This window comes from Notamacropus eugenii, chromosome 3, assembly GCF_028372415.1.
Source record: "Notamacropus eugenii isolate mMacEug1 chromosome 3, mMacEug1.pri_v2, whole genome shotgun sequence".
In the NCBI taxonomy this organism is placed as follows: Eukaryota; Metazoa; Chordata; class Mammalia; order Diprotodontia; family Macropodidae; genus Notamacropus; species Notamacropus eugenii.
In genome coordinates, this window is record NC_092874.1 from 66,864,541 (window position 1) to 66,890,632 (window position 26,092).

The 26,092-nt window shown below is 36.3% G+C and overlaps 1 protein-coding gene across 1 annotated transcript in view; it reads left to right on the forward strand.

Moving 5' to 3' along the window:
- The window catches only part of MYO3A (myosin IIIA), a 247,917-nt gene that overhangs the window by 89,898 nt on the left and 131,927 nt on the right, over positions 1-26,092 (forward strand). The window contains exon 10 of the mRNA XM_072651758.1: positions 25,686-25,785. Within this exon, the coding sequence (XP_072507859.1) occupies positions 25,686-25,785 (100 nt within the window). The remainder of the gene's footprint in view (positions 1-25,685; positions 25,786-26,092) is intronic.

A 26,092-nucleotide genomic window follows, 5' to 3' on the forward strand; every position in this document is an offset into this window, starting at 1 on the left:
TCCTTAATTATTTTTCATTATCTTGAGAATTATTTTCCTTGAGTATTTTTTACATTCAGACAAAAAAATCATATTTATACTATTAATTAAGGGTTTTCTAAATGCATCCCTATCTAAATGACTACAAATTCAGACTCCACCATGCTTTTTTTTTTGCCATATTAGAGTAGTATTTTTAGATTTGTCTTTTAAATTTTGTGAAAAGAAATATTCTATTAATAGCTTGATTCCTAAACATAATGGTTATTATAATGCTTTTTAAGATATGTATATTTTCAAGTACATATTATATATATCTACATTGTTATGTATACAAATGTATGCTTGCCACAAAGACTATTTTATGCAGAACTTACATGGGGCACGTGATCACATGGTGGTCAGAAGAAGCAATACAAAGACATTGTCAAGGTCTCTCTCAAGAACTTTGGATTTGACTGCACCACATGGGAGACACTGGCACAGGATTGCTCAGCATGTTATGCCCACATCAGAAAGGGTGCAAAACAGAATTGAGACAGCACAAAGTAAATATAGGATGTGCAAATTTGGATGTGCTAATGTTCGCATGGACTATCTGTCCCCAACCTGTGGTAGAGCATTCTGAGCTTGTATTAGTCTGATCAGCCACAGCTGGACATGCTGAAATTTCACTTTATCATGGTGATGTCATTTTGGTAGTCTTCGAGAATGAGGGACAACCACCACCACCACCACATGTATGTGTGTATACATATATGTAACTTCCTTCACTTCAAAAATTCTACCTGTGGACCTTAGTTGGGCCAGTTTCATTATTCAGGTATATGTGCTAAGAAAACCAATGGAGTCCAATGAAACACTTTCAACATATCTCAAAAGATGAAGAAATAAAAGACAAACTCCCTCTGGGTCTCTTTCCCATTTTGTCTTATGAGTACTTGGCTCAGGCTGTGAGACAATGTAAGTTCTGGTGATGGGACTTTGATGCAGTTGAGTCTAATTACAGAAGCAATACAATGGTGAAAGAAAATGAAAGATCAATAAGCAGTAATAACAAAATGGAAGGAAAAATAGCCCTTTTTGCTTTTCTGTCATCAGGCAAATAGATCCATTTTACTTCCTATTTGCCAAATGGACAGCTTTCATTTTAATGGCTTAGTTCCAGCCAAATTAGACTTGTGCCTGTCTCCTTCACCTGCCCCATGATTTCCTACCTCTGGGCCTTTGCTAACACTATCTCACAAGCATAGAATATCCTTAGTTAATTTTTTTAATGTCCACTTAAATGCCACCTTCTCTATGAAGATTTGCCTGATCTCCTCAGTGAGCAATGACCATTTCTTCCTTGAAACTTACATGCAACTATGTTTTGCACCCCTGTAATCCACTTACAACATTACTTTAAATTATTATTATTTGCATGTGTCATATCCCCCTAAAGGGCTGTAAGTTCCATACAGACCGAGGCCATTTCTTATCTAAATTTTGTATCATTTCCAATGCCTTACATAGTGCCCTGTACACAATGGATGCTTCATAAATGTTAGTTGAGATTGTTAGAATGATTTTATGGATAAAATTTATCCTTCAGAACTATCCTTCTCTTTTAATAAAATATACTTTTTGAAATACTTAGTACCCTCTTCTTAAAGGATTTAGTGGCAGAGGACCTTGACTTGACTCCTGCCTCTGTCACTTAATAACTATGTGACTTAAAGTCATTTAATATCCCTGCCCCTTAATTTTTTAATTTATAAAATGAAGAGATTGGACTTGATGCCCTTGATGATCTTTCAGTTTTAATTCATGATCCTATGAGCCAACTGAAATCCTACTCAACTGGAGTGGGGGGGAGAAGAAATAGTGGAAGGGAGGAATTTTTTTTAATTAGAAGAATAACCTCTAGAGCTCAACTTCATCATTATAAATAAATAATTAAACTTTAGTACTTTTCGTACTTGAGCATCTTAGCTCAGGCTTTTGTGGGGGGGAGGATTTTAAGATTAGTTCCAATGCACCTCCATGAAACCTTCTCCCAGTCACTAAGGGGGAGAAATTATCTCTACTGTCTCTGAATCTAGAATATTTTCTTATCTGGTCCACTTGACTAAGACTACAAGGAAACAGATGCTATCTCTCCTCTTGATCAAGAGAAGCATGACAGCCCTTAGCAGAATGCCTTGCATACTTTGTTTCAGTGTATCAATGGATGAGAAGTTCTTATTGTTGGGCATGTGACCCCCATTTTTTTAACATTTTGCTAACTGTATTTTAATATAAGTGGGTTCCTTTATAAACATAGAGATTTTATTTTGTACGTTTAAAAACATTATTCTAAAAAAGGGTCTGTAGGCTTCAAGGAAGGGTTCATGACACAGAAAGGGTTCAAAACCCTTACTCTGGGATATTTTGACATTATATGGGTACCAGGACAACATGCATCTATTAGCTTTGACCAACCCACATCTTTTTTCAGTTATATTTGTTAGATAGCACAATAATGTTCCATCACATTTAATTTAATAAGTATTTATTAAATTCATATTGTCAGGTAGTGTGCTAAGCACTGGAGAAAGCAAAGAAAGCAAAAGACAGCCCCTGTTTTCAAGAAGCTCACAATCTAATGTAAATATTTGTTGATAGATTCAGGATTACCTATCTTGCGCTCATAGCATAACTGGATTCTTTGATTGCCGATCCACCAATCCCTTTTCATGTAACACCAAGCCTCTCAGAGAGCCTAGACTGAAGTAAAGTGCACGCTCACTAGATCCTTCTTGAGTCTGGCAATTGAACATAATGTTCTCCTTCTTTCACAGTACCCCAGAGAGTGCCAGGATCACAGAGGTGATGGCTCAATCTGTTACTGACCTGCAAGTATCTGACCATAAGATTATAAACTTCTTGAGGGCAAGGACTTTCCTTTGCCTCTTTCTATATCTCTGGCATTTGGCATAGTGTCTGGCATATGACAGATGCCTAATAAATCTTTATTTACTGACTGAGCACTCTCACCCTGCACCATCAAACTGGGGGCACCTTCAGGAACAAATACTGCTAGCACAGGAAATTTTGCCCATTTTCCAGGGTTATTTCATTTCCCCCAATTAGCTTTCAGTATTTTTCTCCCAGAATGATACCAATAGGTCATGATGATATGTCAGGAAATGAACGTTCCACTCTTCTCCTTGCCCCCAATAACACAAAATTAACAACTACTATGAGTAGTAGACTCACTTACCATTTTGCACACTCTTCAACATATCTTCTTTCCTTTTCTAGGTACCCAGAGTTTCCCAGAGTTAGATTAGACCTCATGTCAATCCTTGTCCCAAAAAGAATTGCATTAGGGCCAGAGACTGAATAACCACTCAGTTAACAATGGCATCACTGAGTTTTTCTGCCTCAACTTATCACTGGGAAAATAAGTAAGGAGAAGTAGGATGGGTAGCTACAAGACCATCATGTGCTAAAGAAGTCACATTGGCTCTTTAGAACAGTGGAAGGAAGGGTAAAAGAAGCATCAATTTCTCAAAGCCAAGAACCTTTGCTCAGTTCTCCTTGTTGACTGACCAAAGAACAAAACTGATCAAAAATTGTTATACCCTTTGATATTTTCAGTTTGGAGAAAACTATTTCCTATAGAAAATCACACACCCTAGACAGTCTTCAAGGCATACTAGAGAAAGTACTAGACCTGGCACCAAAAAGGCCTCATTGCAAATCCTGTTTCACACACTTCCTGTGTGAACTCAAGAAAATAGCTTAAAAACCTCTCTGCCTCTGTTTCCTCATCTGTTGGATAAGAAGGTTGGATTCAGTGGCTTTAAAGATCCCTTTCAGTTTTAAATATATAATCCTATGGTCCTGTTAAGTGTCACTAAGCATTTCAATATTCTGTCACATAGCCTTAACAATAAGTCCAACAGAAGAGATAGCATCAAAGAACTAGTATTTTTACTGTGTCTTTCCTGTCCCCTGTCCTAATGACTACTGAAAGAAAAATATATGCCTTTCTGGTCACTTGGCCTTAGTCTAAACATTAATATATTGACTTGAACTGTAAAAAGCCCAAGAGAGAGATTTCCGAGAGCCATAGTAAACTTCCATCTGGAATGTAACATCAATGATTAAGACAACCTTCGTGACCTTTGGATGTAAGAGTATAGTGAGTAAACAGCAGTGGGAGATGTCATCTCCCTCTAGAAATGACCTCCAGTTACAGAAACTAATTCTTTTCTCTTCCAAATTGCTTTCTCTTTTTCTGACTTCATCACCAGTGGCAGAAATTACTATGTGTTGTGATCTGGGAGTTTAAAGTTTGTTTGCTTATGCTGTATGAATCACCTACCAGTCCTTTCAACTTAAATTCATTATCTTCAGAGCAGCATTTGCTGTTGGCATTACTGCTCAACTTATGGGGAAGTCAGAGATTGACAGCCTATGTTGTCCGATATTTTCTTTTCTAAAGACTGATCTAAGTGGTCCAAATTATGAAAAACACAGCTATCTTGCTAAAATGACCAAAGCCTGGCCTTAGAGAAAAGTTTTTAACTTTAAAAAACATTATTGTCTCTCTTTCTCCCACTCCCCACCTCCTGCACTGAATAATAAACTTGCATAATTCAGCAAAGCAAATTCTCATATTGATCATGTCTAAAAATACGTCTTATTCCAGATTTCAACTCTTCTCTGACAGGAGGTGGGTGGCATGAATCATCTCCAGTCCTCAGAACTTGGATTTATCATTGCGTTAATCAGAATTCTACATTCTTTCAAAGTTGTTTTTCTCTGTAATATTGCTGTCATTATGTAAATTACTCTAGTTCTGCTCAGTTCATTCTGTATCAGTTCATAAAGTTCTTCCCAGTTTCCTCTGAAATTGTTCACTTTGTCATTTCTCACAACACAATAATGCTCCATCACATTCCCAGCATATTGACCAGCCAACTTTACGTTTTCTCTAGTCCTAAGAAGACTCATGCTCAAATGCAAGCAGATATCCGCTTCAGCAGATGTTTGGGAATCCCTCCATGGGAGTGTACCCTTTTAGTTTCCAGGTGAAGGTTACTACAAAAAAGAGCTGCTCTATTTTGTACATATGGATCCTTATCCTCTTTCCTTGATTTATTTGGGATATTGCCTTAGTAATAGTATAGATGGGACAAAGAGTATTCACCAGTTAGTAACTTTTGGGAATTGAAAATGTTTTGACACATGGAAAGATTATTTAGGAAATATGATGTGTGCATAGCCTCAATTTATCAAGCTTTAATTCACTTTTTTTGTCTAAAATATAGGAACCTACTACTTACAGAGAAACTGAGAATGAAGGAGGTGAATTTAATAGTCTCAGGTCATGCACAGCTTGTTAGTACTAGAGCTAGAGCCCAAACCCAAGTCTCTCTTCCCACGCTTATGTATTTCTTATATAAATTTATACACAACTAACATAATAGCAATAAAAAACAACTTTAGGGTTTTTTAATAGTGATAGACTTACATCATCTTTCCACTCTATCATCCTTGTCATGAGTAAACCACATTTTCCATTTATATTTTGCCTTTCCAGCCTTTTTACTTCTCTGATCACTTTCTATAATCCTGCTGAATAGACCTATTAGCTGTTCCACCTGTAGGATACCTTCATCTCCTATCTCCATGCCTTTGTCTTGACTGTTCCCCACAACTAGAAAGCACCCCCACCTCCTCATCTTCACCTCTTGAAATGCCTAGTTGCCTTTCAGACAGCTCAAGTTCTAACTTCTACATGCAGACTTTTCTGGGCAACCCTACAACTTCTAGTGACCTCCTTCCCCAAACTACCTTTCATTCATTTTGTTTACATCTCTAACTTATATGTGATCATTTTATCTCACCCATTAAGATATAAGTTTCTGAGGGCAGGGATTATTTTACTTAATAAATGCTTACTAATTGCTTACTAAGTGCCTAGTTTGTTCAAGGCACTTTTCTAGAGATCAGAACTATAAAGATGGATTAAAGTATGGTCTCTGACCTAAGGGAGATTACAGTCTTGCAAGAAGGATGGAGCACAATTGAGTAGGTAGTATGGGGCTAGATTGTAGAAGTGGTAGGTTGAGGTATTTGTGCTCTATTTGATAAACAATAGGGAATCAAAATTTTAAAAACAGTTGGGGTTTGGCGTTCTATGACAATGAAATCAATCAATCTGCACACATTGTTCAGTATCTCTTAAAAGATACTGCTAATTATTGGAGTCCATTTTTTGACAGTCATTATCATCTTACAAACTATAAAAGCCTTGATCATATTCTTCATCCTTTTAATGTTGCCAGTGACATTTTAGAGTCAAGAACACTTTTTATTAAATGTGAGCAGTTATTACTAAAGGAACTGCCTTTTCAAGATATCATTAACTCAGACTGTCATTTTACCTGCCTGGTGCAGGGTTTTTTTTTAATGCAATTATACTTTTTCTTTAAGGGTTGCTAAATGGTACAGTGGATAGAGTGCCAGGCATGGAGTAAGGAAGTCCAAATTCAGCCTCCTTTAATTACTAGTTGTATGACCTTGGGAAAGTCACTTAACCCTGTTTTCCTCAGTTTCCTCATCTGTAAAGTAAGCTGGAGAGGGAAATGGCAAACCATTCTAATATCTTTGCCAAGAAACCCCAGATGGGGTCATGAAGAGTCAAACACAACTGGAAATAATTAAACATTTTCTTTCAGTTGCACAATTGCACTATTTGATCTCTTTATTAATATCACATTTATTCCTCCTAATAAAATAGTATGAACTGAACTTTTGTGGATGGAGGGGAGATATGGTAATATTATGTCCATGAAAGCAAAAAAGAGAGCATAGCAGGATGCTAGGTACCTTGAAAGAGTTCTCAGAACGTGCCTTGCTTTCTCTTCTCTTAAAGAACATTGGCTTTTTGATCACTGTGGGTTGTCAAAAATCTTGATCTGCATTGAGAAAGTAGGAACTACCAGACAGAATCACTTCACCAAATTATTCTTTTTGAAAATAAGAATGATGGGTCAATTGCTCTAAGGCTGCTGTTGGTGCTAGAAGGTCAGCTGAGTGGAGCTAAGATTTCTCAGAATTGTTTTCTGAGGCTGCATTCCATGGCACACTCCAGGGTGGTGGGGTATTATGCAATGGATTATACTGATTTACAACAGCTCAGCAGGGCATGGTGCTAGGGAGCAGAGGAATTGTTTGCCCTGGACGTCGTTGCGTTTTAAATCATGAAGATACATTTTTGCTGTCATATCAAGTGCCTTCAAGATAAATTTCGTAATATTGACTTAATGGAGAATGTGTCTCATAAAGTAAATAGGACTTTTGGCCACCTGTTTTGGGTGGGAGAGGGAGAGAAGCATTTTCCAAAGATGGCATACCTATGCGTTAAGGCAGTTTGCCTGCCTCTGATGCAGAATTCAAAATGGCATGCCCCTTTCACTGTGACAGTCAGGCCCAGAAGGCTTTATCTCTGGTTGTTCAGCTGTCCTAATCCTATTAGCTTTTGCATTTACTTTTGCATTCACTGCAGAAATACACCATAGTTAGTAGGGTGGATGGAGACTTTTTTTTGGAACTGTGATTCATTTTGGAATGAGTCACAGAGTAAATTTTGGTACACTTCTATAAATGCCACTTTTTAAAAGTGAGAACTTAGAGTCAGATGCACAGGGCTACATCAAAAAGGAAAAAGGAAATTTATACCTCACCATCCATAGTGACTGTAATGAGTTGGAAACTATAGCAGAGAGAGGCTTTTAATTATGCAGATTTGGATATTTCCTAAGTCTCCTTCAAATAATTTGTCATATCACAGGGTCCCCTTGAAGGTTAGGCTCTCCATTCTTCTGGATCAGGTCCCCATGTTACCCCTTTCCTTCTGTCCCAGTTTGCCTAAGCTTCTCCTCAGGTGATATTGGTTTGTCTTCGCAGATTATTTTGTATCTTATCTGTACCTAATTGTTTATGCATCGTCTCACCTGTTAGAATGCAATGCCTTTCTTTGCATTCCCCAACACTTAGCACAGTTCCTGACATATAGTAAGCATTTAATAAACTCTTGTTGACTTGTTATTGACGTGATGATGGTGGTAGTGGTGGTGATGGTGGTGGTGGTGGTGATGATGATGATGATGATGACGATGATGATGGACAAAAGAAGTTACATGTGTAGACATGTTGAATTTGAGGTGATGGTGGAACATCCAAGTGAAGAGGTGTCTTACAGAAGGAAGTTCAGGACTGGATGTAGATTTGAAAGTTGTCTATGAATAGGTTGCAGTTGAAGCCGCAGGAGTAAATTATATTATCAAGATGACAATACCTAAGATGTACACAGTACTTGAAGATTTGTAAAGTACTTTACATATGCTATTTCACTTGATCCTCACAACCACCATGTGGGGTAGGTTCTATTATTATCTCCATTTTACAGATGGAGATACTGAGTATGAGAGAGGCTGAGTGACTTAGGATTATACCACTGGTGAGTGTCTGAGGCAGAGTTCATACTCAGTTCTTCCTGACTTTACTACTCTACTTAATGTGTCACTTAACTGTCCTGCTAGCGCAAAGAAATGAACAAGAAACTGTGGAATGCTTAGAAGTTGGGAAACAAATGTAGAGCAAATATCTAGAAAAGATATATTGTTTTAAGACTATGAAGAAATAAGTGATCATAAATAGGATCATAGATTTAGAATGAGAAGAGATCTTGGAGGTCTGGTCAACCTTGAGGTAACTAAACCCCATGAAGGTTAAGTGACTTGCCCGGGTTTGCATAACTTATAAGTCTCAGGGGTGGATTTGTACCGAAATCTTCCTGACTCCAGGGCTCTATCAATCATGTCATATTGTTTGTAGATGGATGAAAAAAGATACAGGATAAGGGAAAGATTGAATGTGCTTTAGAGGAGAGTGAATCACTGATTTAGGGTCCCTGAGGAGGCAATAAGTACTAGGATCAAGGGTAGGAGTATAAAGATTAGCCTTACTGAGGAATAGTATTGTCTCATTTTCTGAGATCAGTGGGAAAATGGATAGAGAACTCCTCCAGTGGACCTCTTTGCAAAGTTCTTGTTTCTTGTTGGAGGAGACATGTGAGCTTCTAACTTATTTGAAGAATTAAAGTGATTTACGTATTGAGTCTAATGAATGACCACTCCTTTCTTAGATCAAATGACTATGCCTACTTCCTCAAGAAGGAGTCTAGTGTCTCTTGAATTAGACAAGCAGAGAATGTGCTAAGAAAAAGTAATCTAGCTCAAAGGAGAAAATAGATGAAACTAGGTGACTGGAAACTATCATGAAGGTCTTGGTATTCAAGACTGGGTTCTCCTCCCTTTGTGTTATTATTGCGATATGAGGTGTTCACAATCACCTTTTGATCTAAGGTCAAAGGTTATGCTATTTCAAATCAACTAGGTGATCAACTAGAAGATGTATATTTGACTGTGATGGGGGACTATAGAGCTGGCTGCTCAACTGAGTGACTTTTACTGAAAGATAAGGATAAGAAAATCTTTGGATGACCCAGTTCCATAATTGGAGCTTGGACTAGAGTGACAGGAGTAGCCTCAACTCAGTAGCCCCCTTAAACTATACAATTGAATGACTAAAACTCCTTCTCTTCTCTCTGTGTCTGTATTCAAGCTTATTATGTACTGGCATATTTTGATAATTCCCTTCCCCTTTTGGCATTTATATTGTGAGAAATGGTAGCTGAGTTTTTTAAATATCCTATTAAAGTTTAAAAATTAGCTCAGAAAGAGAAGTAATAATCTTACCTGGAATAGTAGCTAGCCTTAGATATAGCAAAGCCCTGGTTCAAGTCTCATGTTGGACACATTCTGGCTGTGTGACCCTGGACAAGTTATTTAACCTCTTGGTGTTCTAGGCAATTCTCTAAAACTCTGAAGTTGCAGAGAGGGTACCAACCTGCATCATTAAAGGGAGTTCCCTATATCCAAGATTCAGTTATCCCAATACAAGACAAGTCAGATTTTTCTATAGTAAGCTAAAATTATACATTTATTTTTCACTTTTCACTGATAAAGATGGCCAATAAGAGGTGACCTTGGTGACAAAAATACAAAAATTCTAAGATTTCCTTAATGTGGTTACTCCCAGAGTAGTGAGAACATTAGTCTTGGAGATCAGAGACACATCCAGGTTGGAATTTCACCTCTGATACTTACTGCCTATGTAATATCAGCAAGCCATTTATTTTGTCTGAGACTTTCCATCTATTGGTTGGTTGGTTATTGTCCTCCACTCTCAAAGAGCACCAAAATGACATCACTATGTTGGAGTCAAGTTACAATGTGTCCCATCTGTAAAACAGCAATAGTGATACCCATATAGCTATCATGAGGATCAAATGAAATAATGCACATTACATAGCCTCCTTTGGATAGGCAGCCATTCTAGGTTCTGAGGATGCAAAGTCAAAACTAAAGAAGTCACTGCCATCAAAGAGCTTATATTCTATCAAGAGAAACATCATCTGTATATGTATGTATTTATACATGTTGATACAAATATGTATATACATACTAAATATACACACATATATACATATATATCAAAGTAAACAAATTAATTTGGGGTGGGAGTGGTACTAGCAAGTGGGAGTGGGGGTGGAAGAGATCAAGTAAGGTCACATGTAGGAGGAGCTGCTTAATCTGAGCTTTGAAGGAAGCTAAGAATTCTAAGAAGTGAGGAGGGAGAGCATTCCAGGCATCAAGAACAGGCTGTACAAATATATGACAATGAGAGAGAGAACATCCCCTGTGAGGAATGATGTATAAGCCAGTTTGACTGGAACCTAGAATCCATGATGGCCAGTAAAGTAGAATAGGCTTAAAAAATAAGTTGGAGTTAATTTGGAAAAAGTTTTAAGAGTCAAACAAATGAGTTTTTATTTGATCCCTGGAGGCAAGAGAGGGTCACTGGAGTCACTTGGAAAGGAAAGTGACATGGTCATACCTAAACTTTAAAAATATGGTTTTGGTAGCTCTGTGAAGGACCAATTAGAGGGGGAGATACTTAAGGAATGGAGATGAATTAAGAGCCTATTGTGAAAGTCCAGATGAGAACTGATGAGGGTCTGAACTATGAGGATGACCACCTGAATGGAGAAAATGGGGCAGATGTGAGAGATGTTGTAGAAATGAAATTTTTTTGACATTTGACAACTGATCCCATATTGGAAGCTGAGGAAGAATGAGCTATCAGGGATGACTCTGAGATTACAAAGATGGGTGACTAGACTGTTGTGCCCTCAACAGATATAGATAAAAAAATACAAATACTATATCTAGTAATCTTATTTGTAAGAAATGATGTAAAGATGACCAGAAAGAAAGTATAATTCTTACCCAATATCTAATCATCCTAATGATATTTATACTTTAAAAATCCATTAGAAACTTCCCTTCTAGGCTCTGGCTGCTGTTTTTCCTGCAACATGGTTTGGCCTTGTTGACAGCTGCTACTTTTTGTGGGCAGTGTGGCTTAATGCTCTGGAGAGAAAGATACCATCCCCATTTCACAAGAAAATCCTGCATGCAGGAGTTGTGTTTCTGTCTCCCATCAAGTTACTGGCTGCCAAGATAAGAGCGAACAGAAGAAGGCTGCTAGGAATGCTGGTCAGATAAGATGAAATAGAGAACCACAATCAGTCTTGGAAAAGCAGGTGTCAGTACCATCCAAAATATAAATGCAGGTTACTCCATATAAAATAACAGACATGAGAAAACACCTTTCCAGCTTATGACTGACAAGGTTTGCTAGTGTGTATAGTTTTCCTTTTGGATCTATTTCTAAAAGCACTAAAATTGATGTGAATTTTATGCTATGTAGTAATAAAATGGTTTTCAAAATTAAATATTCCCTACAATAAGAGCTAATTTTGTTTTAGAAGAGTGAGTCTCTGATGAACATACAAACTTCAAACCTACAAGTTGATCTTTCAAGCATAATTAGAACAGAGGGTATGTTTGCAGTCATTTAAAGAAGAAAACATACAAACTTATAGCAAAGTTTTCCCATATTTGGAAAATTGATTTTATCTAATAACTTTGTTTCTTTGGGGGGGGGGGAATCACTTATATGTCTAATTAAACACACAAAGGGTATTTTATAAATACAATGGGATGAAAGGTCTTTGTATGATGTGACTATCACTTTACCAATTTCACAATTTTTTTCACAAGTTTCTATTTGTAAGATTTTTCTTAAAAGGGGTCACATATGATTAACTTAACATGGAATCCATATTAATCCTATATGAAAAATTGATTAAATTAACTGAGGAAGTTAAGAAGGTAAGCCTCAAGATGTATCAGGGCACAGCATAGAGCTATTGGAAAAGAATTGATACTGAAATGTAATAACAGGAGTATGCCATATAAGAACCAGGAAGAAATACTTCTACTGCACTATACATTATTAAAGTGTTATATCCTATTCTGTTCCTCCCACATTTTAAGAGAGATAAGAAATTGGAGAGGGCCCAAATGAGGAGAAATAGAATAAAGAGTTAGAAATCAACTGGGTGCTGTCCTAAGTACTGAGGATTGAAATACAAAAAAATTAAAAACTCCCAAACCCCAAAGAATTCAGATTTTAATAAAGAAGAAATGCTTTTGAACAAGTCTTAGTAGGATTGTATTATTTAGTCCTAAAAAAGACACTTTTAACATTTTAATGGTAAATAAAAAACAAAAACAACAGTCTAACTCAGGGGTAGGGAATCTGTGACCCTGAGGCCACATGTGGCCTTCTAGGATCTTGAGTGCAGCCTTTTGTCTAAGTCCGAGTTTCACAGTTTTAAGTTAGACACTAATTGTTCCCCCTTTTCACAAAGGGTAAAATTAGTAGCAACGAACTTGAAGTGAAGCAAGGAAGAATTAAGTTAGACTTAACACTAGCCCATATTTAAATTCAGCATTAAGCAGCATGGGCACCAGAGAAAAAGTACTAGTTTTAGAATTAGAGCTATAACTTTCTATCTTGTGTGACCTTGGGCTAGTCACTTTCTAGGCTCAAATTTCCTTATCTGTAAAATGAGGTGGTTGGACAAGATAGCCTCTAATGATTCTCCAAGCTCTAAACTTATCATCTCATAAAGGTTTAAATTTGTAAATTCAGTTTTCAAGGTTGAGTTATCACTTGAGACCTAAACCTGCAGTCGCCCTATGCTGCCAGCAAGTGAAATGAGGAACCAAGATTGTTTGTTCTGAGCAACCAGATTTAAGCCCCTGAGACTTTAGTCATTTTGTGTTTTGTCTTTAGCAGAATTATAACACTATTAAAACCACTGAAATTAAACATTCTGTTTATAAGCAATTCATGTAGATAAGGTCTTAAAACAAAGCTGAGTGGTAAAATGGGGAAAGCACCAGATTCAGTTAGTATCAGAGCTGGATTTGAATCTCAGTGGATAGAGTGTCCAGCTTAGAGTCAGAAAGACTTGACTTCAAATTCAGCCTCAGACAATAGCTGTGTGACCCTGTTCCAGTCATTTAACCCCTGTCTCAGTTTCCTTATCTGTAAAATGGGTATAGTAATGTCACCTATCTCTCTGTTATTGTAAGGATCAAATAAGATGCTAATTGTAAAATGCTTAGCATAGTACCTCACACACAGTAAGTGTTATGTAAATGTTGACTATAGTGATAACTATCATTACTTTTTAACCTTGGACAAATCCCTGAATTTCACTAAACTTCAATTTCCTCATTTGAAAAGTGATCTCCAAGTTCCCTTTCACTGCCAAAATCCTACCATCATAATATATACATATATGTGTATATATATATATATATACAGATACATACATGTGTGTGTTTGTATGTATATATGTGTGTGTATTATCATCATGTTCAAGGCAATACTAAGTGATATATAAATAGTCCAAGTTTGGACTGGATCTTTGATTGCACTGACTTAGGAAACTCTCAGTGAGAAAACTCTATTTGGCAACACAGAACAGCCCCTGTTCTGCCACTTAGAGGCTTTGAACAGCTAGGTGGTACAGTGGATAGAGGTGGGAAGATTGGAGATGGGGAAGACGAGTTCAAATCCTGCTTCAGACGTTCACTAGCTGAGTTTTGTTGTTGTTAGGTTGTTTCAGTGATGTCTGACTCTTCATGACCCCATTGGGGGTTTCCTTGGGAAAGATACTGGAATGGTCTGCCATTTCCTTCTCCAGTTCATTATATGAATGAGGAAACTGAAGCAAACAGGGTTAAGTTACTTGCCCAGGGTCACACAGCTTGTAAATGTCTGAGACCAGATTTAAACTCATGAAGATGAATCTTCTTGACTCCAGACCTGGCATTCCATCCACTGAGTCACCTAGATGCCCTTTGCACCATCTAACTGCCCTACAATACCTAAAACTGGGCAAGTCACCTCTCAAAAGCCTCAGTTTCTTTATCTATAAAATAGAGACAATTGTGGAGGATTAACTATGATAATGTAAATAAAGTGCTCGGCAAATCTTATAGCCTTATATAAATGCTAGCTATTAATAGAAAATATTGCAGCTCTAAGTAAATACACAGAGGTATTAAATGACAGCTCCCTAATCACTACTTGTTATCAATCACTACCAAATTTAATGTTGGTTTATCCCTAATTACCTTGATTAGAGAACTTCTGTTCTGACCAGTCTTGAACCCTTATCTCAGAGTCAGACCTCTTTTGCCTTGAATTTCAGACAAGCTTGGTCATTACAAGCTTTTGGCAATTTCACCTCAACTTGACTTTCCTCAGTCTCAGCCAGAAGTAAACTATTCTCAAATAAAGCCAATCAAAAGGATGCCCCTATTTTGCATCTCTAGCCTCTGAAATGCTAAAAGACTTTTTCCATTAACCTCTGATTCCCAGGACTAAAGAGGAGAGATTACATTCAAAAATGTATTTCTCTGTATCTTTCCAAAGGACTATTTGTGACTATCTAGCTGTAGACTGGAAAGAATGCTGGATTAATGAAGAGGTCTGGATTCTAGTTTGGCTTCTCCCATTCCCTGTATGACCTTGAGAAAGCCACTTCACTTTCCTGTACTTCCATGTCTTTGCCTCTAAAATGAGTGTTCAACAAGCTGATCTTTCAACTCCCTTCCTATTTGAAAATTCTGCAGCCAGCTAGCTGTAATTTTCCATTCTACTCTAAAAAGAAGTATCCCAGTGAGGATTGTCAGCTGCTATGGATTGCTTGAAATTTATTAGTCATTTAAATCAAATAATCTTCCCCCTTTAGAGGAGGCAAACTATTCATATGCAGAATCAAATCTGCTTTCTGATGCAGGGTACCTCTTAGTACAAATCCAGTTTTCACCAGAACATAATTTTTAAATAGCATTTTAAAAAGAAAATTTAATGAGATCTTAAATATAGCTTTGATGTGCTTGCAGGCTAGACAGAGAAACAGCATGGTGATGTTAGAGAGCTGGCCTTAAGCCAAAAATTCTGAATTCAAGTCTTGCCTTTGCTGCATCCTAGCTGGGCTATCCTGAGCAAATGACAATTCCCCAATGTTCTGGGTCAGTGGTGTCAAACTCAAATAGAAATGGGGGCCACTTATTATGCATTACGTAAGGATTCCTACAGGCCACTTATTATGTATTACACTATTACACACATTATATTACAAAACGACATATTGCCATTATCTGTTTCATTGTACTTTTATTTGTTTTGCTCAACATTTCCCAATTACATTTTAATCTGGTTCAGGAATGTTCTGGGCCAACCTTGTCAGACTGGTAAGCCACATGCTTGACAACACTGTTCTAAGCAACTTTGTGAGACTATAAACTGAATTGATAGAGGGAGCTTCCTTGTTGGGTGATCCCCTATACTAATAAAATCACAGGTCCAGTACTTATCTGTATAAATCACAGACATCATGGCCGGAGGAGTCAAAGGAACTCTAAAACTCTGTTTGGAGTCTCTACAACTTGACATAAAAAAATTCTGTTCATGAGAAATTTTAAAATGCATTGTGTAGCAAAAATAACTACAGAGGAATATGATCAGAATACCTGAGTTTAAATCCTGGCTTTGCTACCAATGTAACTGGGAGCCAATCCCTTTTCCACTCTGGACAAGAGATCTCTCATCTATAAAATGAAAGGAAGAAATTCCTGAAAGTAATTTGGAATTATACATTATTTTTTTTTAAAATTGACTACAAGAGCCACGTCCTTAAAATCCAGAGATTCTGCTGTTAGGAATATACCCTAATGAGGTGAAAGACAGAAAAAAGGTCAAATAGACACCAAAATGCAAATAGCAACACTTTCTGTGGAAACAAAAAAATTTTAAAATAGGAGCCCATCAGCTTTGGAAAAGAATTCAATATGAAAAACTATGAACTGAGAGAAAGTAAAGTAAACAAAACCAAACCAAGTCAGGGAGAAAGAAAAGGGGGAGAAGCTTATAGACATAAACGGTTTTCCACAGGAATAAGATTCCTAGAAAACAGCACAAAAATAAAAAAAATTTGAATGTTGATGCCTTGAACCTATAGGAAATAGGGAGTTAGGCTCCTTTGACTACCAAAAACTATAATCCTTCACTAGAAATTGCTGAAAACACTCTTTTCTGCGTACAATTCTTTATAACAAAACATTCATCCCAATAATATGCACTTTTCCTGGCACAGTCACCATAAAATGCAGTACACAAAATAAAATTGTTAACATGAAAAACATTTTTTCTTACTAGTAATTACACAGAATTCTGTGGCCTTTTATGCTAAGATCTTAATTTTTAAAAATTGATTTCAGACAATAAGAAAAACAATAAAAAATCACTTTTCATAACACATGAGAATCACATGAGATGACATTTATAAAGTGTTTTGCAAACCTTAAAGAACTTTAGAAATGTTAGCTAAAATTGTGTGACCTTTCATTGTGAGTAGCATTCAGATTACACTTAGGTAAACCATGGACAGAGTAATCAGCCTACACAAATTCAGAATTATGCACAATAAAGTACTTATGGGATGTGTTATATTATCATCTCCGTTTTGACAGTGAGGAGGCTGAGATTTAGAAGGCCAAGTGACTTGCTTACTATCGTACAACTAGTAAGTAGGGACATTGACATTTTAACCCAGGTTTCTTCCAGTGTCCTTCTTAGTACAGCACAGTCAGGTACCCTCCGTTTTTTACTGATTAGTCTGGGACAGGAGAAGCTAAACCTATGCAAAGTAAAATAAACAAAGCAAAGAAAACTATAATGGAAAGAATGATGACAAAAACAAAAACATAAGCAGAGAGACATACACATACATAAAAGTATGTATATATAAATGTGTATATATGTGTGTTACCATTGAGTTATTTTTCAGTCATGTCTGACTCTTTGTGACCCCATTTTGGATTTTCTTGCCAAAGATACTGAAGTGGTTTCCCATAATTTTTTTTTCTATCTCTAACACTTAGCCAAATCCCTGGGATTGGTATTTATAAAATTTCTTTTAAATTGAACTGAATTTTAAATAGTTTCTCTTTTCATGGAGATGAAATCCTACACATACTTGACATTTCTGAAATAATCACAGAATTATTGAGCACGTTTAATAAATGAAAAATATTGCTGCTATGAAGGAATGAAATCTTTTCTTCACAGGCATCAGATAATAATTCTGTGGGAAAGTATTAAGTGAGCAAGATTTTATTTTAAACATGGTGGCTCACAACTGAATTTTATATATATATATATTTCTCCCCCTATGAACAGAGGAAAGTCTTGAATTAAACTTTCAAGAGAATGTAATTTTTTTCACATTCTGGTGCAATATCTTCTTTTTATTAAGCAACTACATAGTGAAACATCAGTGGATTTGTTTCTTATTCTCTCTCTGGTTGTAAAATGAACAGATACATTGCTTTTTTAAAAAAAGCAAGGGTTATAAGGCAGTTTTAGACTTGCTTCAACATTTTGCTTTTGATTCACTCATCTTTTGGAAATATCTGTCATTTTGGGAGACGTTCAGTTTACACAAGACAAAGAAGGGGAGTCTAAATTACCATAGATTCACTTTCATTCTCCTCTTATGGGTAGCCAAAGTTGTTAAAGAGATTATGTTTTTCCATTTATTATATGTACTAAAGAGACAGATTTGCAGAAGAATAAAAATTATTTTCTTGCTTTGCTATCAAAAGGGCGCACATGCCCTGGGGTACAGTTCTTATAGCACTTCTATTTCAAACCTCAGACACGTTAAAAAAAAAAAAACCACCATATGAAAAATAATTGCTGCCTCTATATCAAATTTTCATCCTTACTATGAAGTTGTATTATTAGATTGGAACAGCTTTATTTACTTTTGCTGAAGGAAATACATTTCTAATAAATATCAAGCCCTATTGTCAAGGGCGTGAAGTAATTCAGAAACCATGGACCTAATGCAGCAACCTTGTGTGAAAAAGAAACAATATCTCTCCTTGTTTCTTTGCTTTAGTTCAGCACCCAGTCATCTTTTTTTTAAAAATAATGTTATTGGTGTCTTTTTTGAGTGGGGAGTTTTTGTTTTGTTTTGTTTTCTTTTCTTTTACAATATCTCCATTTCCCAGTGAGAGTTGAAAGGGGCCTCATTGGACAGATATGTAGACATCCACCATCTTTTTGAAAGCCTCCAAGGACATTGGACAGCTCTAACTGTTAGGAAGTTTTTCCTAACATTGTGCACAAATTGACCTCTTGGCAACTTCCATCCACTGTTCCTGCTTCTGTGCTCTAGATCCAAACAGAACAAGTCTAATACTTTCTTCTCATGACCTTTTCAGGTTCTATTTGGAAGATGGGGTAAAGTGAGGGGGTGAAAAACTTTAGAATTGCCTACAGTTATATCCCTATCTGTGTCTTTATTTCAGTTCAGTTGATTTAATAAAGAAAAACTTATTCCTTAAAATCTAGTAACTGCTGCCTTCTTCAAAATAAGATTGCCTTTGTGGGGCAATTATTATCTATGGGCTGTTATTAAGGCATCCTTTCATATGAACTTTCTCAATACTGGAAACAATCCTGTGGTGTTTTTGAGTAGAATGAAATTTGAAAAGTGATACAGCAACACGAAAGAAGATGTAAATTAGAACTTAATTTAGCTTATTTTATAATTATTTCCAATCTCTTGAAATGATGATCTCCCTCCAGAAATCTCCCTGGGATCAGGTTCTAAGCAAATAATATGTGTGTTATCTTGCACATAATTTTCCTTTTCTGCCACAGACTGTTCCAGGAAATCTTTAAGTTAAATTTTTACCATTGCTACCCTTAAAATGAGTTCTTGAACCATCTCTTTCATCTTATTTTTTTACCCATCCATTATAATTGACCAAAATTTCATACTCCAGAGGTTTGCCTCTGAGTAGAAAATGCAATATGAAGGGAAGGGTCATAATAAGTTCTGAAATGTATCATGTCCAACAACTTTGAGACATTAAAATCACCAAGAAATAAAATTGCAAGCAAAGAAAGAATCTGTGCAGTATAACATACTCAAAGGTTAATCAGAAAACCCTGGCCTTTGGCTAAGTGTCAGTGCAAGGGTGACTCAGTTTACTTATTCAGTCATTCAGCATTTATCACATAAGTCCAATGTGGATAAAGCACTGTATTAAGTACTTAGAGAAAAGGTAAGGTTTCAGAAAAATTTCTTGGTATAGTAGGAAGTGTACTGGATCTATAATCAGAGAAATTGGATTCAGATCTCATTTTGATACACATTGTCCATATGACCTTGAGTTTCCCTGGTTTGAAGTTTCCTCTTATATATGATATGAGAGGGACGGTACCTAAAATGCTTAAGTCTGTATGATTCTATTTTTAGTCCCTGTCCTCATGGAGTTTAAAGTTTAGTAGGAGTTAAAGATATAAACATAGATAATAATATTGTTTGTTAAGTACATGAGTCAGAAAATAAAGTGTTATATGCTAGAACTCTTTCTAGAAAGCAGCATAAAGTATTTTTAATTCAATACACTTTAAAAGTAAATGGAAATTGCATATGAACCATATGGAGTGGTATTGTGGTATTCAGGGAAAGAACTGTCTTTTGTCTTTCTTTGTATCCCTAGCACCTAGTTCAGTTTTTTGGCACATAGTTTGTGTTTAATAAATGTTTGTTGACTGACATGTTGACTCCTTGAAGGCAGGGGTGGGGTCTGAGTTGGATTCTTCTCCTAACTAATTATGTCACTGTTTGAATAATTCAGGAAATGTTTCTGGACCACAACTTCTTGGTCTCATTATGGAATTTAAACTAGGATTTTCTTTGAGACCTCTTTCAGCTCTAAAATTCTATTATTTTCATAGCATGACAGTTACAAGCTAACATGGACAGAGCAATGGACCTGGAGTCAGAAAGACTTGAGTTGAAATGTTGAATCAAATATCTATTTGCTGTATGACCATAGAAAAGTCACTTTATCAGCTTTAGTTTCCTGTAAAATGGGCATAATCACATCTACTTAACAGGGTTGTTATGAGGATCAAATGAGACAAAACATATAAAGTGCTTTGCAGACCCCAAAATGCTATGTAAACCCTAATTGCTGTTATTATGATGTCATCACTCATGAAGGTTTTGGGACCGAGATTATTTTCTAGAAGCTGAAAAATAATATTGTTTACACTATAGATTATACAGCTGTAAAGGTAAAAAAAAATAATGTGAGGTTTAGTGGGTGCAGCTGGTTCTTAGACACTGTTTTCCTGACAGTATTCCTAATGATTAAGACCAAATTGAATCTCAGAATTGCTGACTCTTGTATTCTAGGTCAATTCATCTGGCAGAATCACTCCTCAGTAATCATCTGCAGTGATGATGTATGAACACAGAAATGGAGATACAGAGGCACAATTTTGTGCCCCGAGGCCTCGTCCTTAAGCAGAGGTGGCAAGTCCAGGACACTGGACCCTGAGCTAAGGGAGAGAGAGGAAGGGAGAGCTTATTCCAGTGGAGAGGTGCTGGGCAACCATATATCCTATCTCCGGACATCTGCTATATCTTAGCTAAGTCCTAGTTATACTATTTTTAAAAAGTAATAGGGAATGTAAATAAAAATAATGGGAAATTAAAAGGAAAAAAGCAGTAAGAATGAGAAGGGACAGTTTTCCCCTTGTCTCACTCATATATCATTGGATTTAACTTCAGCTCAAATTGATACATAGCCATTGGTTAGCAGAATGAATGTGTGTATGTAGATACATATACAAACTATGATTTCATGATAGGTATAATGCTCTCCTTCATATGTGAAGTTTGAAGTTGATCCACCATCAGTAGAAAATGTGTTTTGAGATAATTTTCATCTAGTGTTAATAAATTTTCATTAATCTATCCGTATTCTTTCCCTAGTTCTCATTGTGACTGAGTCACGCAGTTAAAAGATAGCTGAGAGGGATAAGAGAAAACCTGATTTTTTCAGTCATTTCTGACTCTCCATGACCCCATTTGGTATTTTCTTGACAGGGATACTGAAGTGGTTTGCCATTTTCTTCTCCTGCTCATTTTACAGATGAGGAAACTGAGGCAAACAAAGTTAAGTGACTTGCCCAGGGTCACATAGCTAACAAGTGTCTGAGACCAGATTTGAACTCAGGAAGATGAGTCTTCCTGACTGCAGGCCCAGGGCTCTAGGCACTATGGTACCACCTAACTGCCATTATGCTTTAGACATGTCCACTTATCTGAAGCTTGGTTTAAACATAATAGATAATAGAGGGAGGGAAACCCATTAGGAAGGTGTAACAATAAACCACATGAAAAGTAATGAGGGCGAGAACTGGAGAGCTCCCTAGTTCTCCTTAATGGGAGAACATCCTCTTTTGTTAAAGATCTCAATACCTCTATTACTTAGCAAGTAGTCTTCATAAGTTACTGTGGCTAACTTCCTGTTTGTCACTTTGGCCTTGACAACATTTCTCATGTAAGACTTCTTCTCTCCAATATCATGGCTATCACCTTGTTGCAAACCCTCATCACTTCAAACCTGTATACAGTTGTTTATATATTGTCTCTCCCAAAAGAATATGAGCCTCTGAGGGCAGAAAATGTGTCTTTGCTTTCCCTTGTATGCCCAAAGCCTAGTAGAGTTCCTGGCACATAATAAGCATTTAATAAATGCTTGTTGAAGTAAGAGAGGTAGAGGAAAAATTAAAAAGGGAAATAAGATTGATGCAAGAAAATCATGAAAAATGAGCCAACAGATTGGTAAGGGAGAAAAACATTGAAGACAATAACACCTTTAAAATGGTAAAAGAGGTCCAAAAAGCCAATGATAAAAATACCTTAAAAAGCAGAATTGGTCAAGTGGGAAAAGAAGTACAAAAGCTCACTAAAGAAAATAATTCCTTAAAAATTACAATAGAGCAAATGGAAGCTAATGACTATGAGAAATAAAGAAACAATAAAAACAAAACCAAAAAAATGAAAAAATAGAAGACACTGTGAAATATCTTATTAAAAAAACAACTGACATGAAATATCCAGGATAGATCATTTTTTAATTATTGGACTATCTGAAAGCCATGATAAAAAAGAGCCTGGACATCATCTTTCAAGAAATCATCAAGGAAACCTGCCCTCTTATTTGAGAACCAGAAGGCAAAATAGAAATTGAAAGAATTCACTGATCACCTCCAGAAAGAGATCCCAAAATGAAAACTGCCAGGAATATTGTAGCCAAATTCAAGAGTTCCCAAGGAGAAAATATTGCAGGCAGCCAGAGAGAAACAATTCAAGTATTCTGGAGCCACAGTCAGGATGACACAAGATTTAGCATCTACATTAAAGGACCAGAGAGAGGGCTCAGAATATGATATTCAAGAGGACAGAGGAGTTAGAATTACAACCAAGACTCACTTACCCAGCAAAACTGAGTATAATCCTTCCAAGGGATTTGATATTCAATGAAACAGGGCATGCATGACTCTTGAGAAGATATTTTACTCATATGTAAAATTATGGATTTGGATTAAGTGATCTCTAAATTCCTAGAGCAAGGAAATAAATGGTGCAGTGGATAAAGTGTTGAGCCTGGAGTCCAGAAGACTCATTCTTCTTGAGTTCAAATCTGACCTCAGACACTTGCTAGCTCTATGTGTGACCCTGGGCAAGTCATTTAACCCTTTTTGACTCCGCTTTTTCATCTATAAAATGAGCTGGAGAAGGAAATGGCAAACCACTCCAGTTTGCCAAAAAAAAAAAAATCCATATGGGGTCAGGAAGAATTGGACATGACTAAAAAATAACTGTTTGAGCAAATTCCTTCTAATTTTCCAGAAATGAAGAATGCTACACACTTCCTGACAGAGAGAAATGAGAGGCTAAATATTCAGAATGAATCACACACTTTTGCACATGACTAGTGTGGAAATTTGATTGGCTTGACTATGGATGTTTGTTACAGGGGTTTTATTTTTCTTTTTTACAACAGGAGTGTAGGAGAGACAGAAAAAAATGCTTATTTTTTGAAAACAAAATTCCATTTAAAAACAAATTTTTATGGGATTTTGTAAAAAGTAAAAAATAAATTCTTTCTGATTTTGAATGGTCTGATTCTGGGTCACTTGGGATGATGCTAGATCTTAGATGCTTAGATGTTAGCTCTATAGAATAAGGATAAAAGTTTAATATCTAGGCAGCATATTCTGTCAGGGAACAGCAAATGATAGTATCTTAGAATATCACTATTCCTCTTGGCAAGAGATTGAAGATTAAATTATTTGGGTCATTTATGTGACAGACATCCTCCTGTTGTTCATTTCCGTACTGAAGGGAGGCAAAGGGAAACTCAACCATTCAGAATAAGTAAAAATGAAGTGCAGCTGAGACAGAGAATTGGGTTCAAAACCTAATTCCGTCACTTACTACCTATATGACCCTGAGTAAGTTACTTCCACATCTGTGAAATGAAGAGGTTGGACTTCATGATCTCTGAAATCCCTTCCAAACTTTAGAGTAATGATCCTATGGACCTATAAAGTCTAGACCATACATGTGTGTGTGTATGTGTGTATATATGTATGTGTATGTGTATATATACATATATATATATACACATGTGTATTGTGTGTATAGCTATAGATTAGATAGACAGATAGATGGATGGATGGATGGATGGATGGATGGATGGATGGATGGATGGATGGATGGATGGATAGGTAGGTAGGTAGATAGATTAGATAGATAGATAGATAGATAGATAGATAGATAGATAGATAGATAGATAGATAGATAGATAGATAGATATGTCTTTTGTTCAAGAATGAGTCTCATTGAGTTTGGAGATCCTCATTAAGAGGGCAACTGCAGGATGACAAATATTTTTGATGGCATCAATTGTCAAAGACCATCAACTAAATTATACAGGGTAGCATTACAGTATACATCAGGGGATAGACCAATGAAGTTACAGATCCTTGCTGTATTAAATAGCATAGTATAGTACAGTGAAGTTGTTTCCTCTGGATTCTAGAAAGAACCCTAACTTCCTGTTTGCAGCAGTGACAAACAAGCTTATATTGCAGTATACTTGACTTATAGACTCATAGAATGTGAGGACTGAATAAAACCTTAAAGGTCATGTGGTCCAACCCTCTCATTTTAAAGATTAGGAAAATGAGACTCCAAAGAGTCTAGAAGCTTGTACCAAATCAGTTACTAGGTGGTAGAGCAAGTATTTTGCACCCAGGACTCCTACCCTCAGGTCAACTGTGCTTTCCATATGCTGCACAACTAGATTCTAATTAGTGTAAATGACAAATTCCCTGAAGTGGTTACATTATTCAAATCCACATTGCATATTTCCATTGAGCTACAACTGGTTACCATATTTTACATAATTCTAACTTCAAATGGTGCAAATTTGAATACTTGCCCACTTCAGGGGGAATTCATTATTCACATTAATTGGGACCTGCCTGTATTCATCTCTGTTTCATTGTTTTTTCTTATGTCACCTTCCTTACAAAGGTTTCATTCATCCATGAAAATTCATGTTAAAGTATTAAAATCAAAAATTAATTTCTTCAACTATAAAGATAAAAGTGCTTTGTAAGCCTGAAAGAGTTCTGTCTATATGCACTGTTGCTAATAAACCATGAAACTTGAATTTAGCCATAACATTTCAATCTGTCTCTTTTCCAGTCTTTTCATCTCCGTGCCTTCCATAAGTAAGTGGTTTTCCTTCTGAACCAGAAAAACCTATTTTTATTGTTCTTGGAATTAATTTTTCTCTTGATTTGAAATATTTTGAAGATATATTTTTTTCAGAATGAAATGGAATTTTACTGGGCAAATAAAAACATTCTCCTTAGTGTACTCTGAATAATACCAGCCTCAACTGGACTCAATCACAAAAAAGGGAAGGAAATTTCTTTTTAGTTTTTGTATTTTTATTTCATTTTTTATTTTTTTATCTCCAAAGCTAACCAATTCATAACTAAATAAAACATATTTAGAGATGACCAATGTAGATCTAAACTAGGGTTGGTTGATTCTTAAACCACCACATTGGAAAGTCAGCCTAGTGAAGTGGCATCAATGGATTTTGGTAGGCCTCTTTCATGGAGGTTGCTCAATTCTGAATGCCTATGAGTTGCTACTACTGATGTGTCAATAATGTTTTCTTAGGTCAGGAAATTTTGATTGTTTTGTTTTGTAGACATGAGCGCATTCATACCAAGAAAAGTAACTACAGTAAAACTTCATTGTCCTCTCTGAAGGATGTGGATGATTTAGCAACTCTTGAAGTCTTGGATGAGGTAAGAAATTCAAGTTAGACATGTTGCCCAAATGACATTTTATTAATAGCATGCCCTTGAGGTAGCCCCTTTCTAAGGTTCTTATAATCTGATGATGTATCCCTAAATAAAAATGTGATGAGCCTAGATGTCCAGCGTCACCATTAAGTACTCTTCATACCTTCTTCTACTTCCTCACTATGTAGTACCAGTAACATAAAAATTCCTCAAACTTCTCCCTTGGTTGCAATAATGTTTATATTCTCCCATAAAAAAATCAGTTTTCTCTAAGTTATAGATGATGATCCAGCAGTTGACTTTGAAGGTG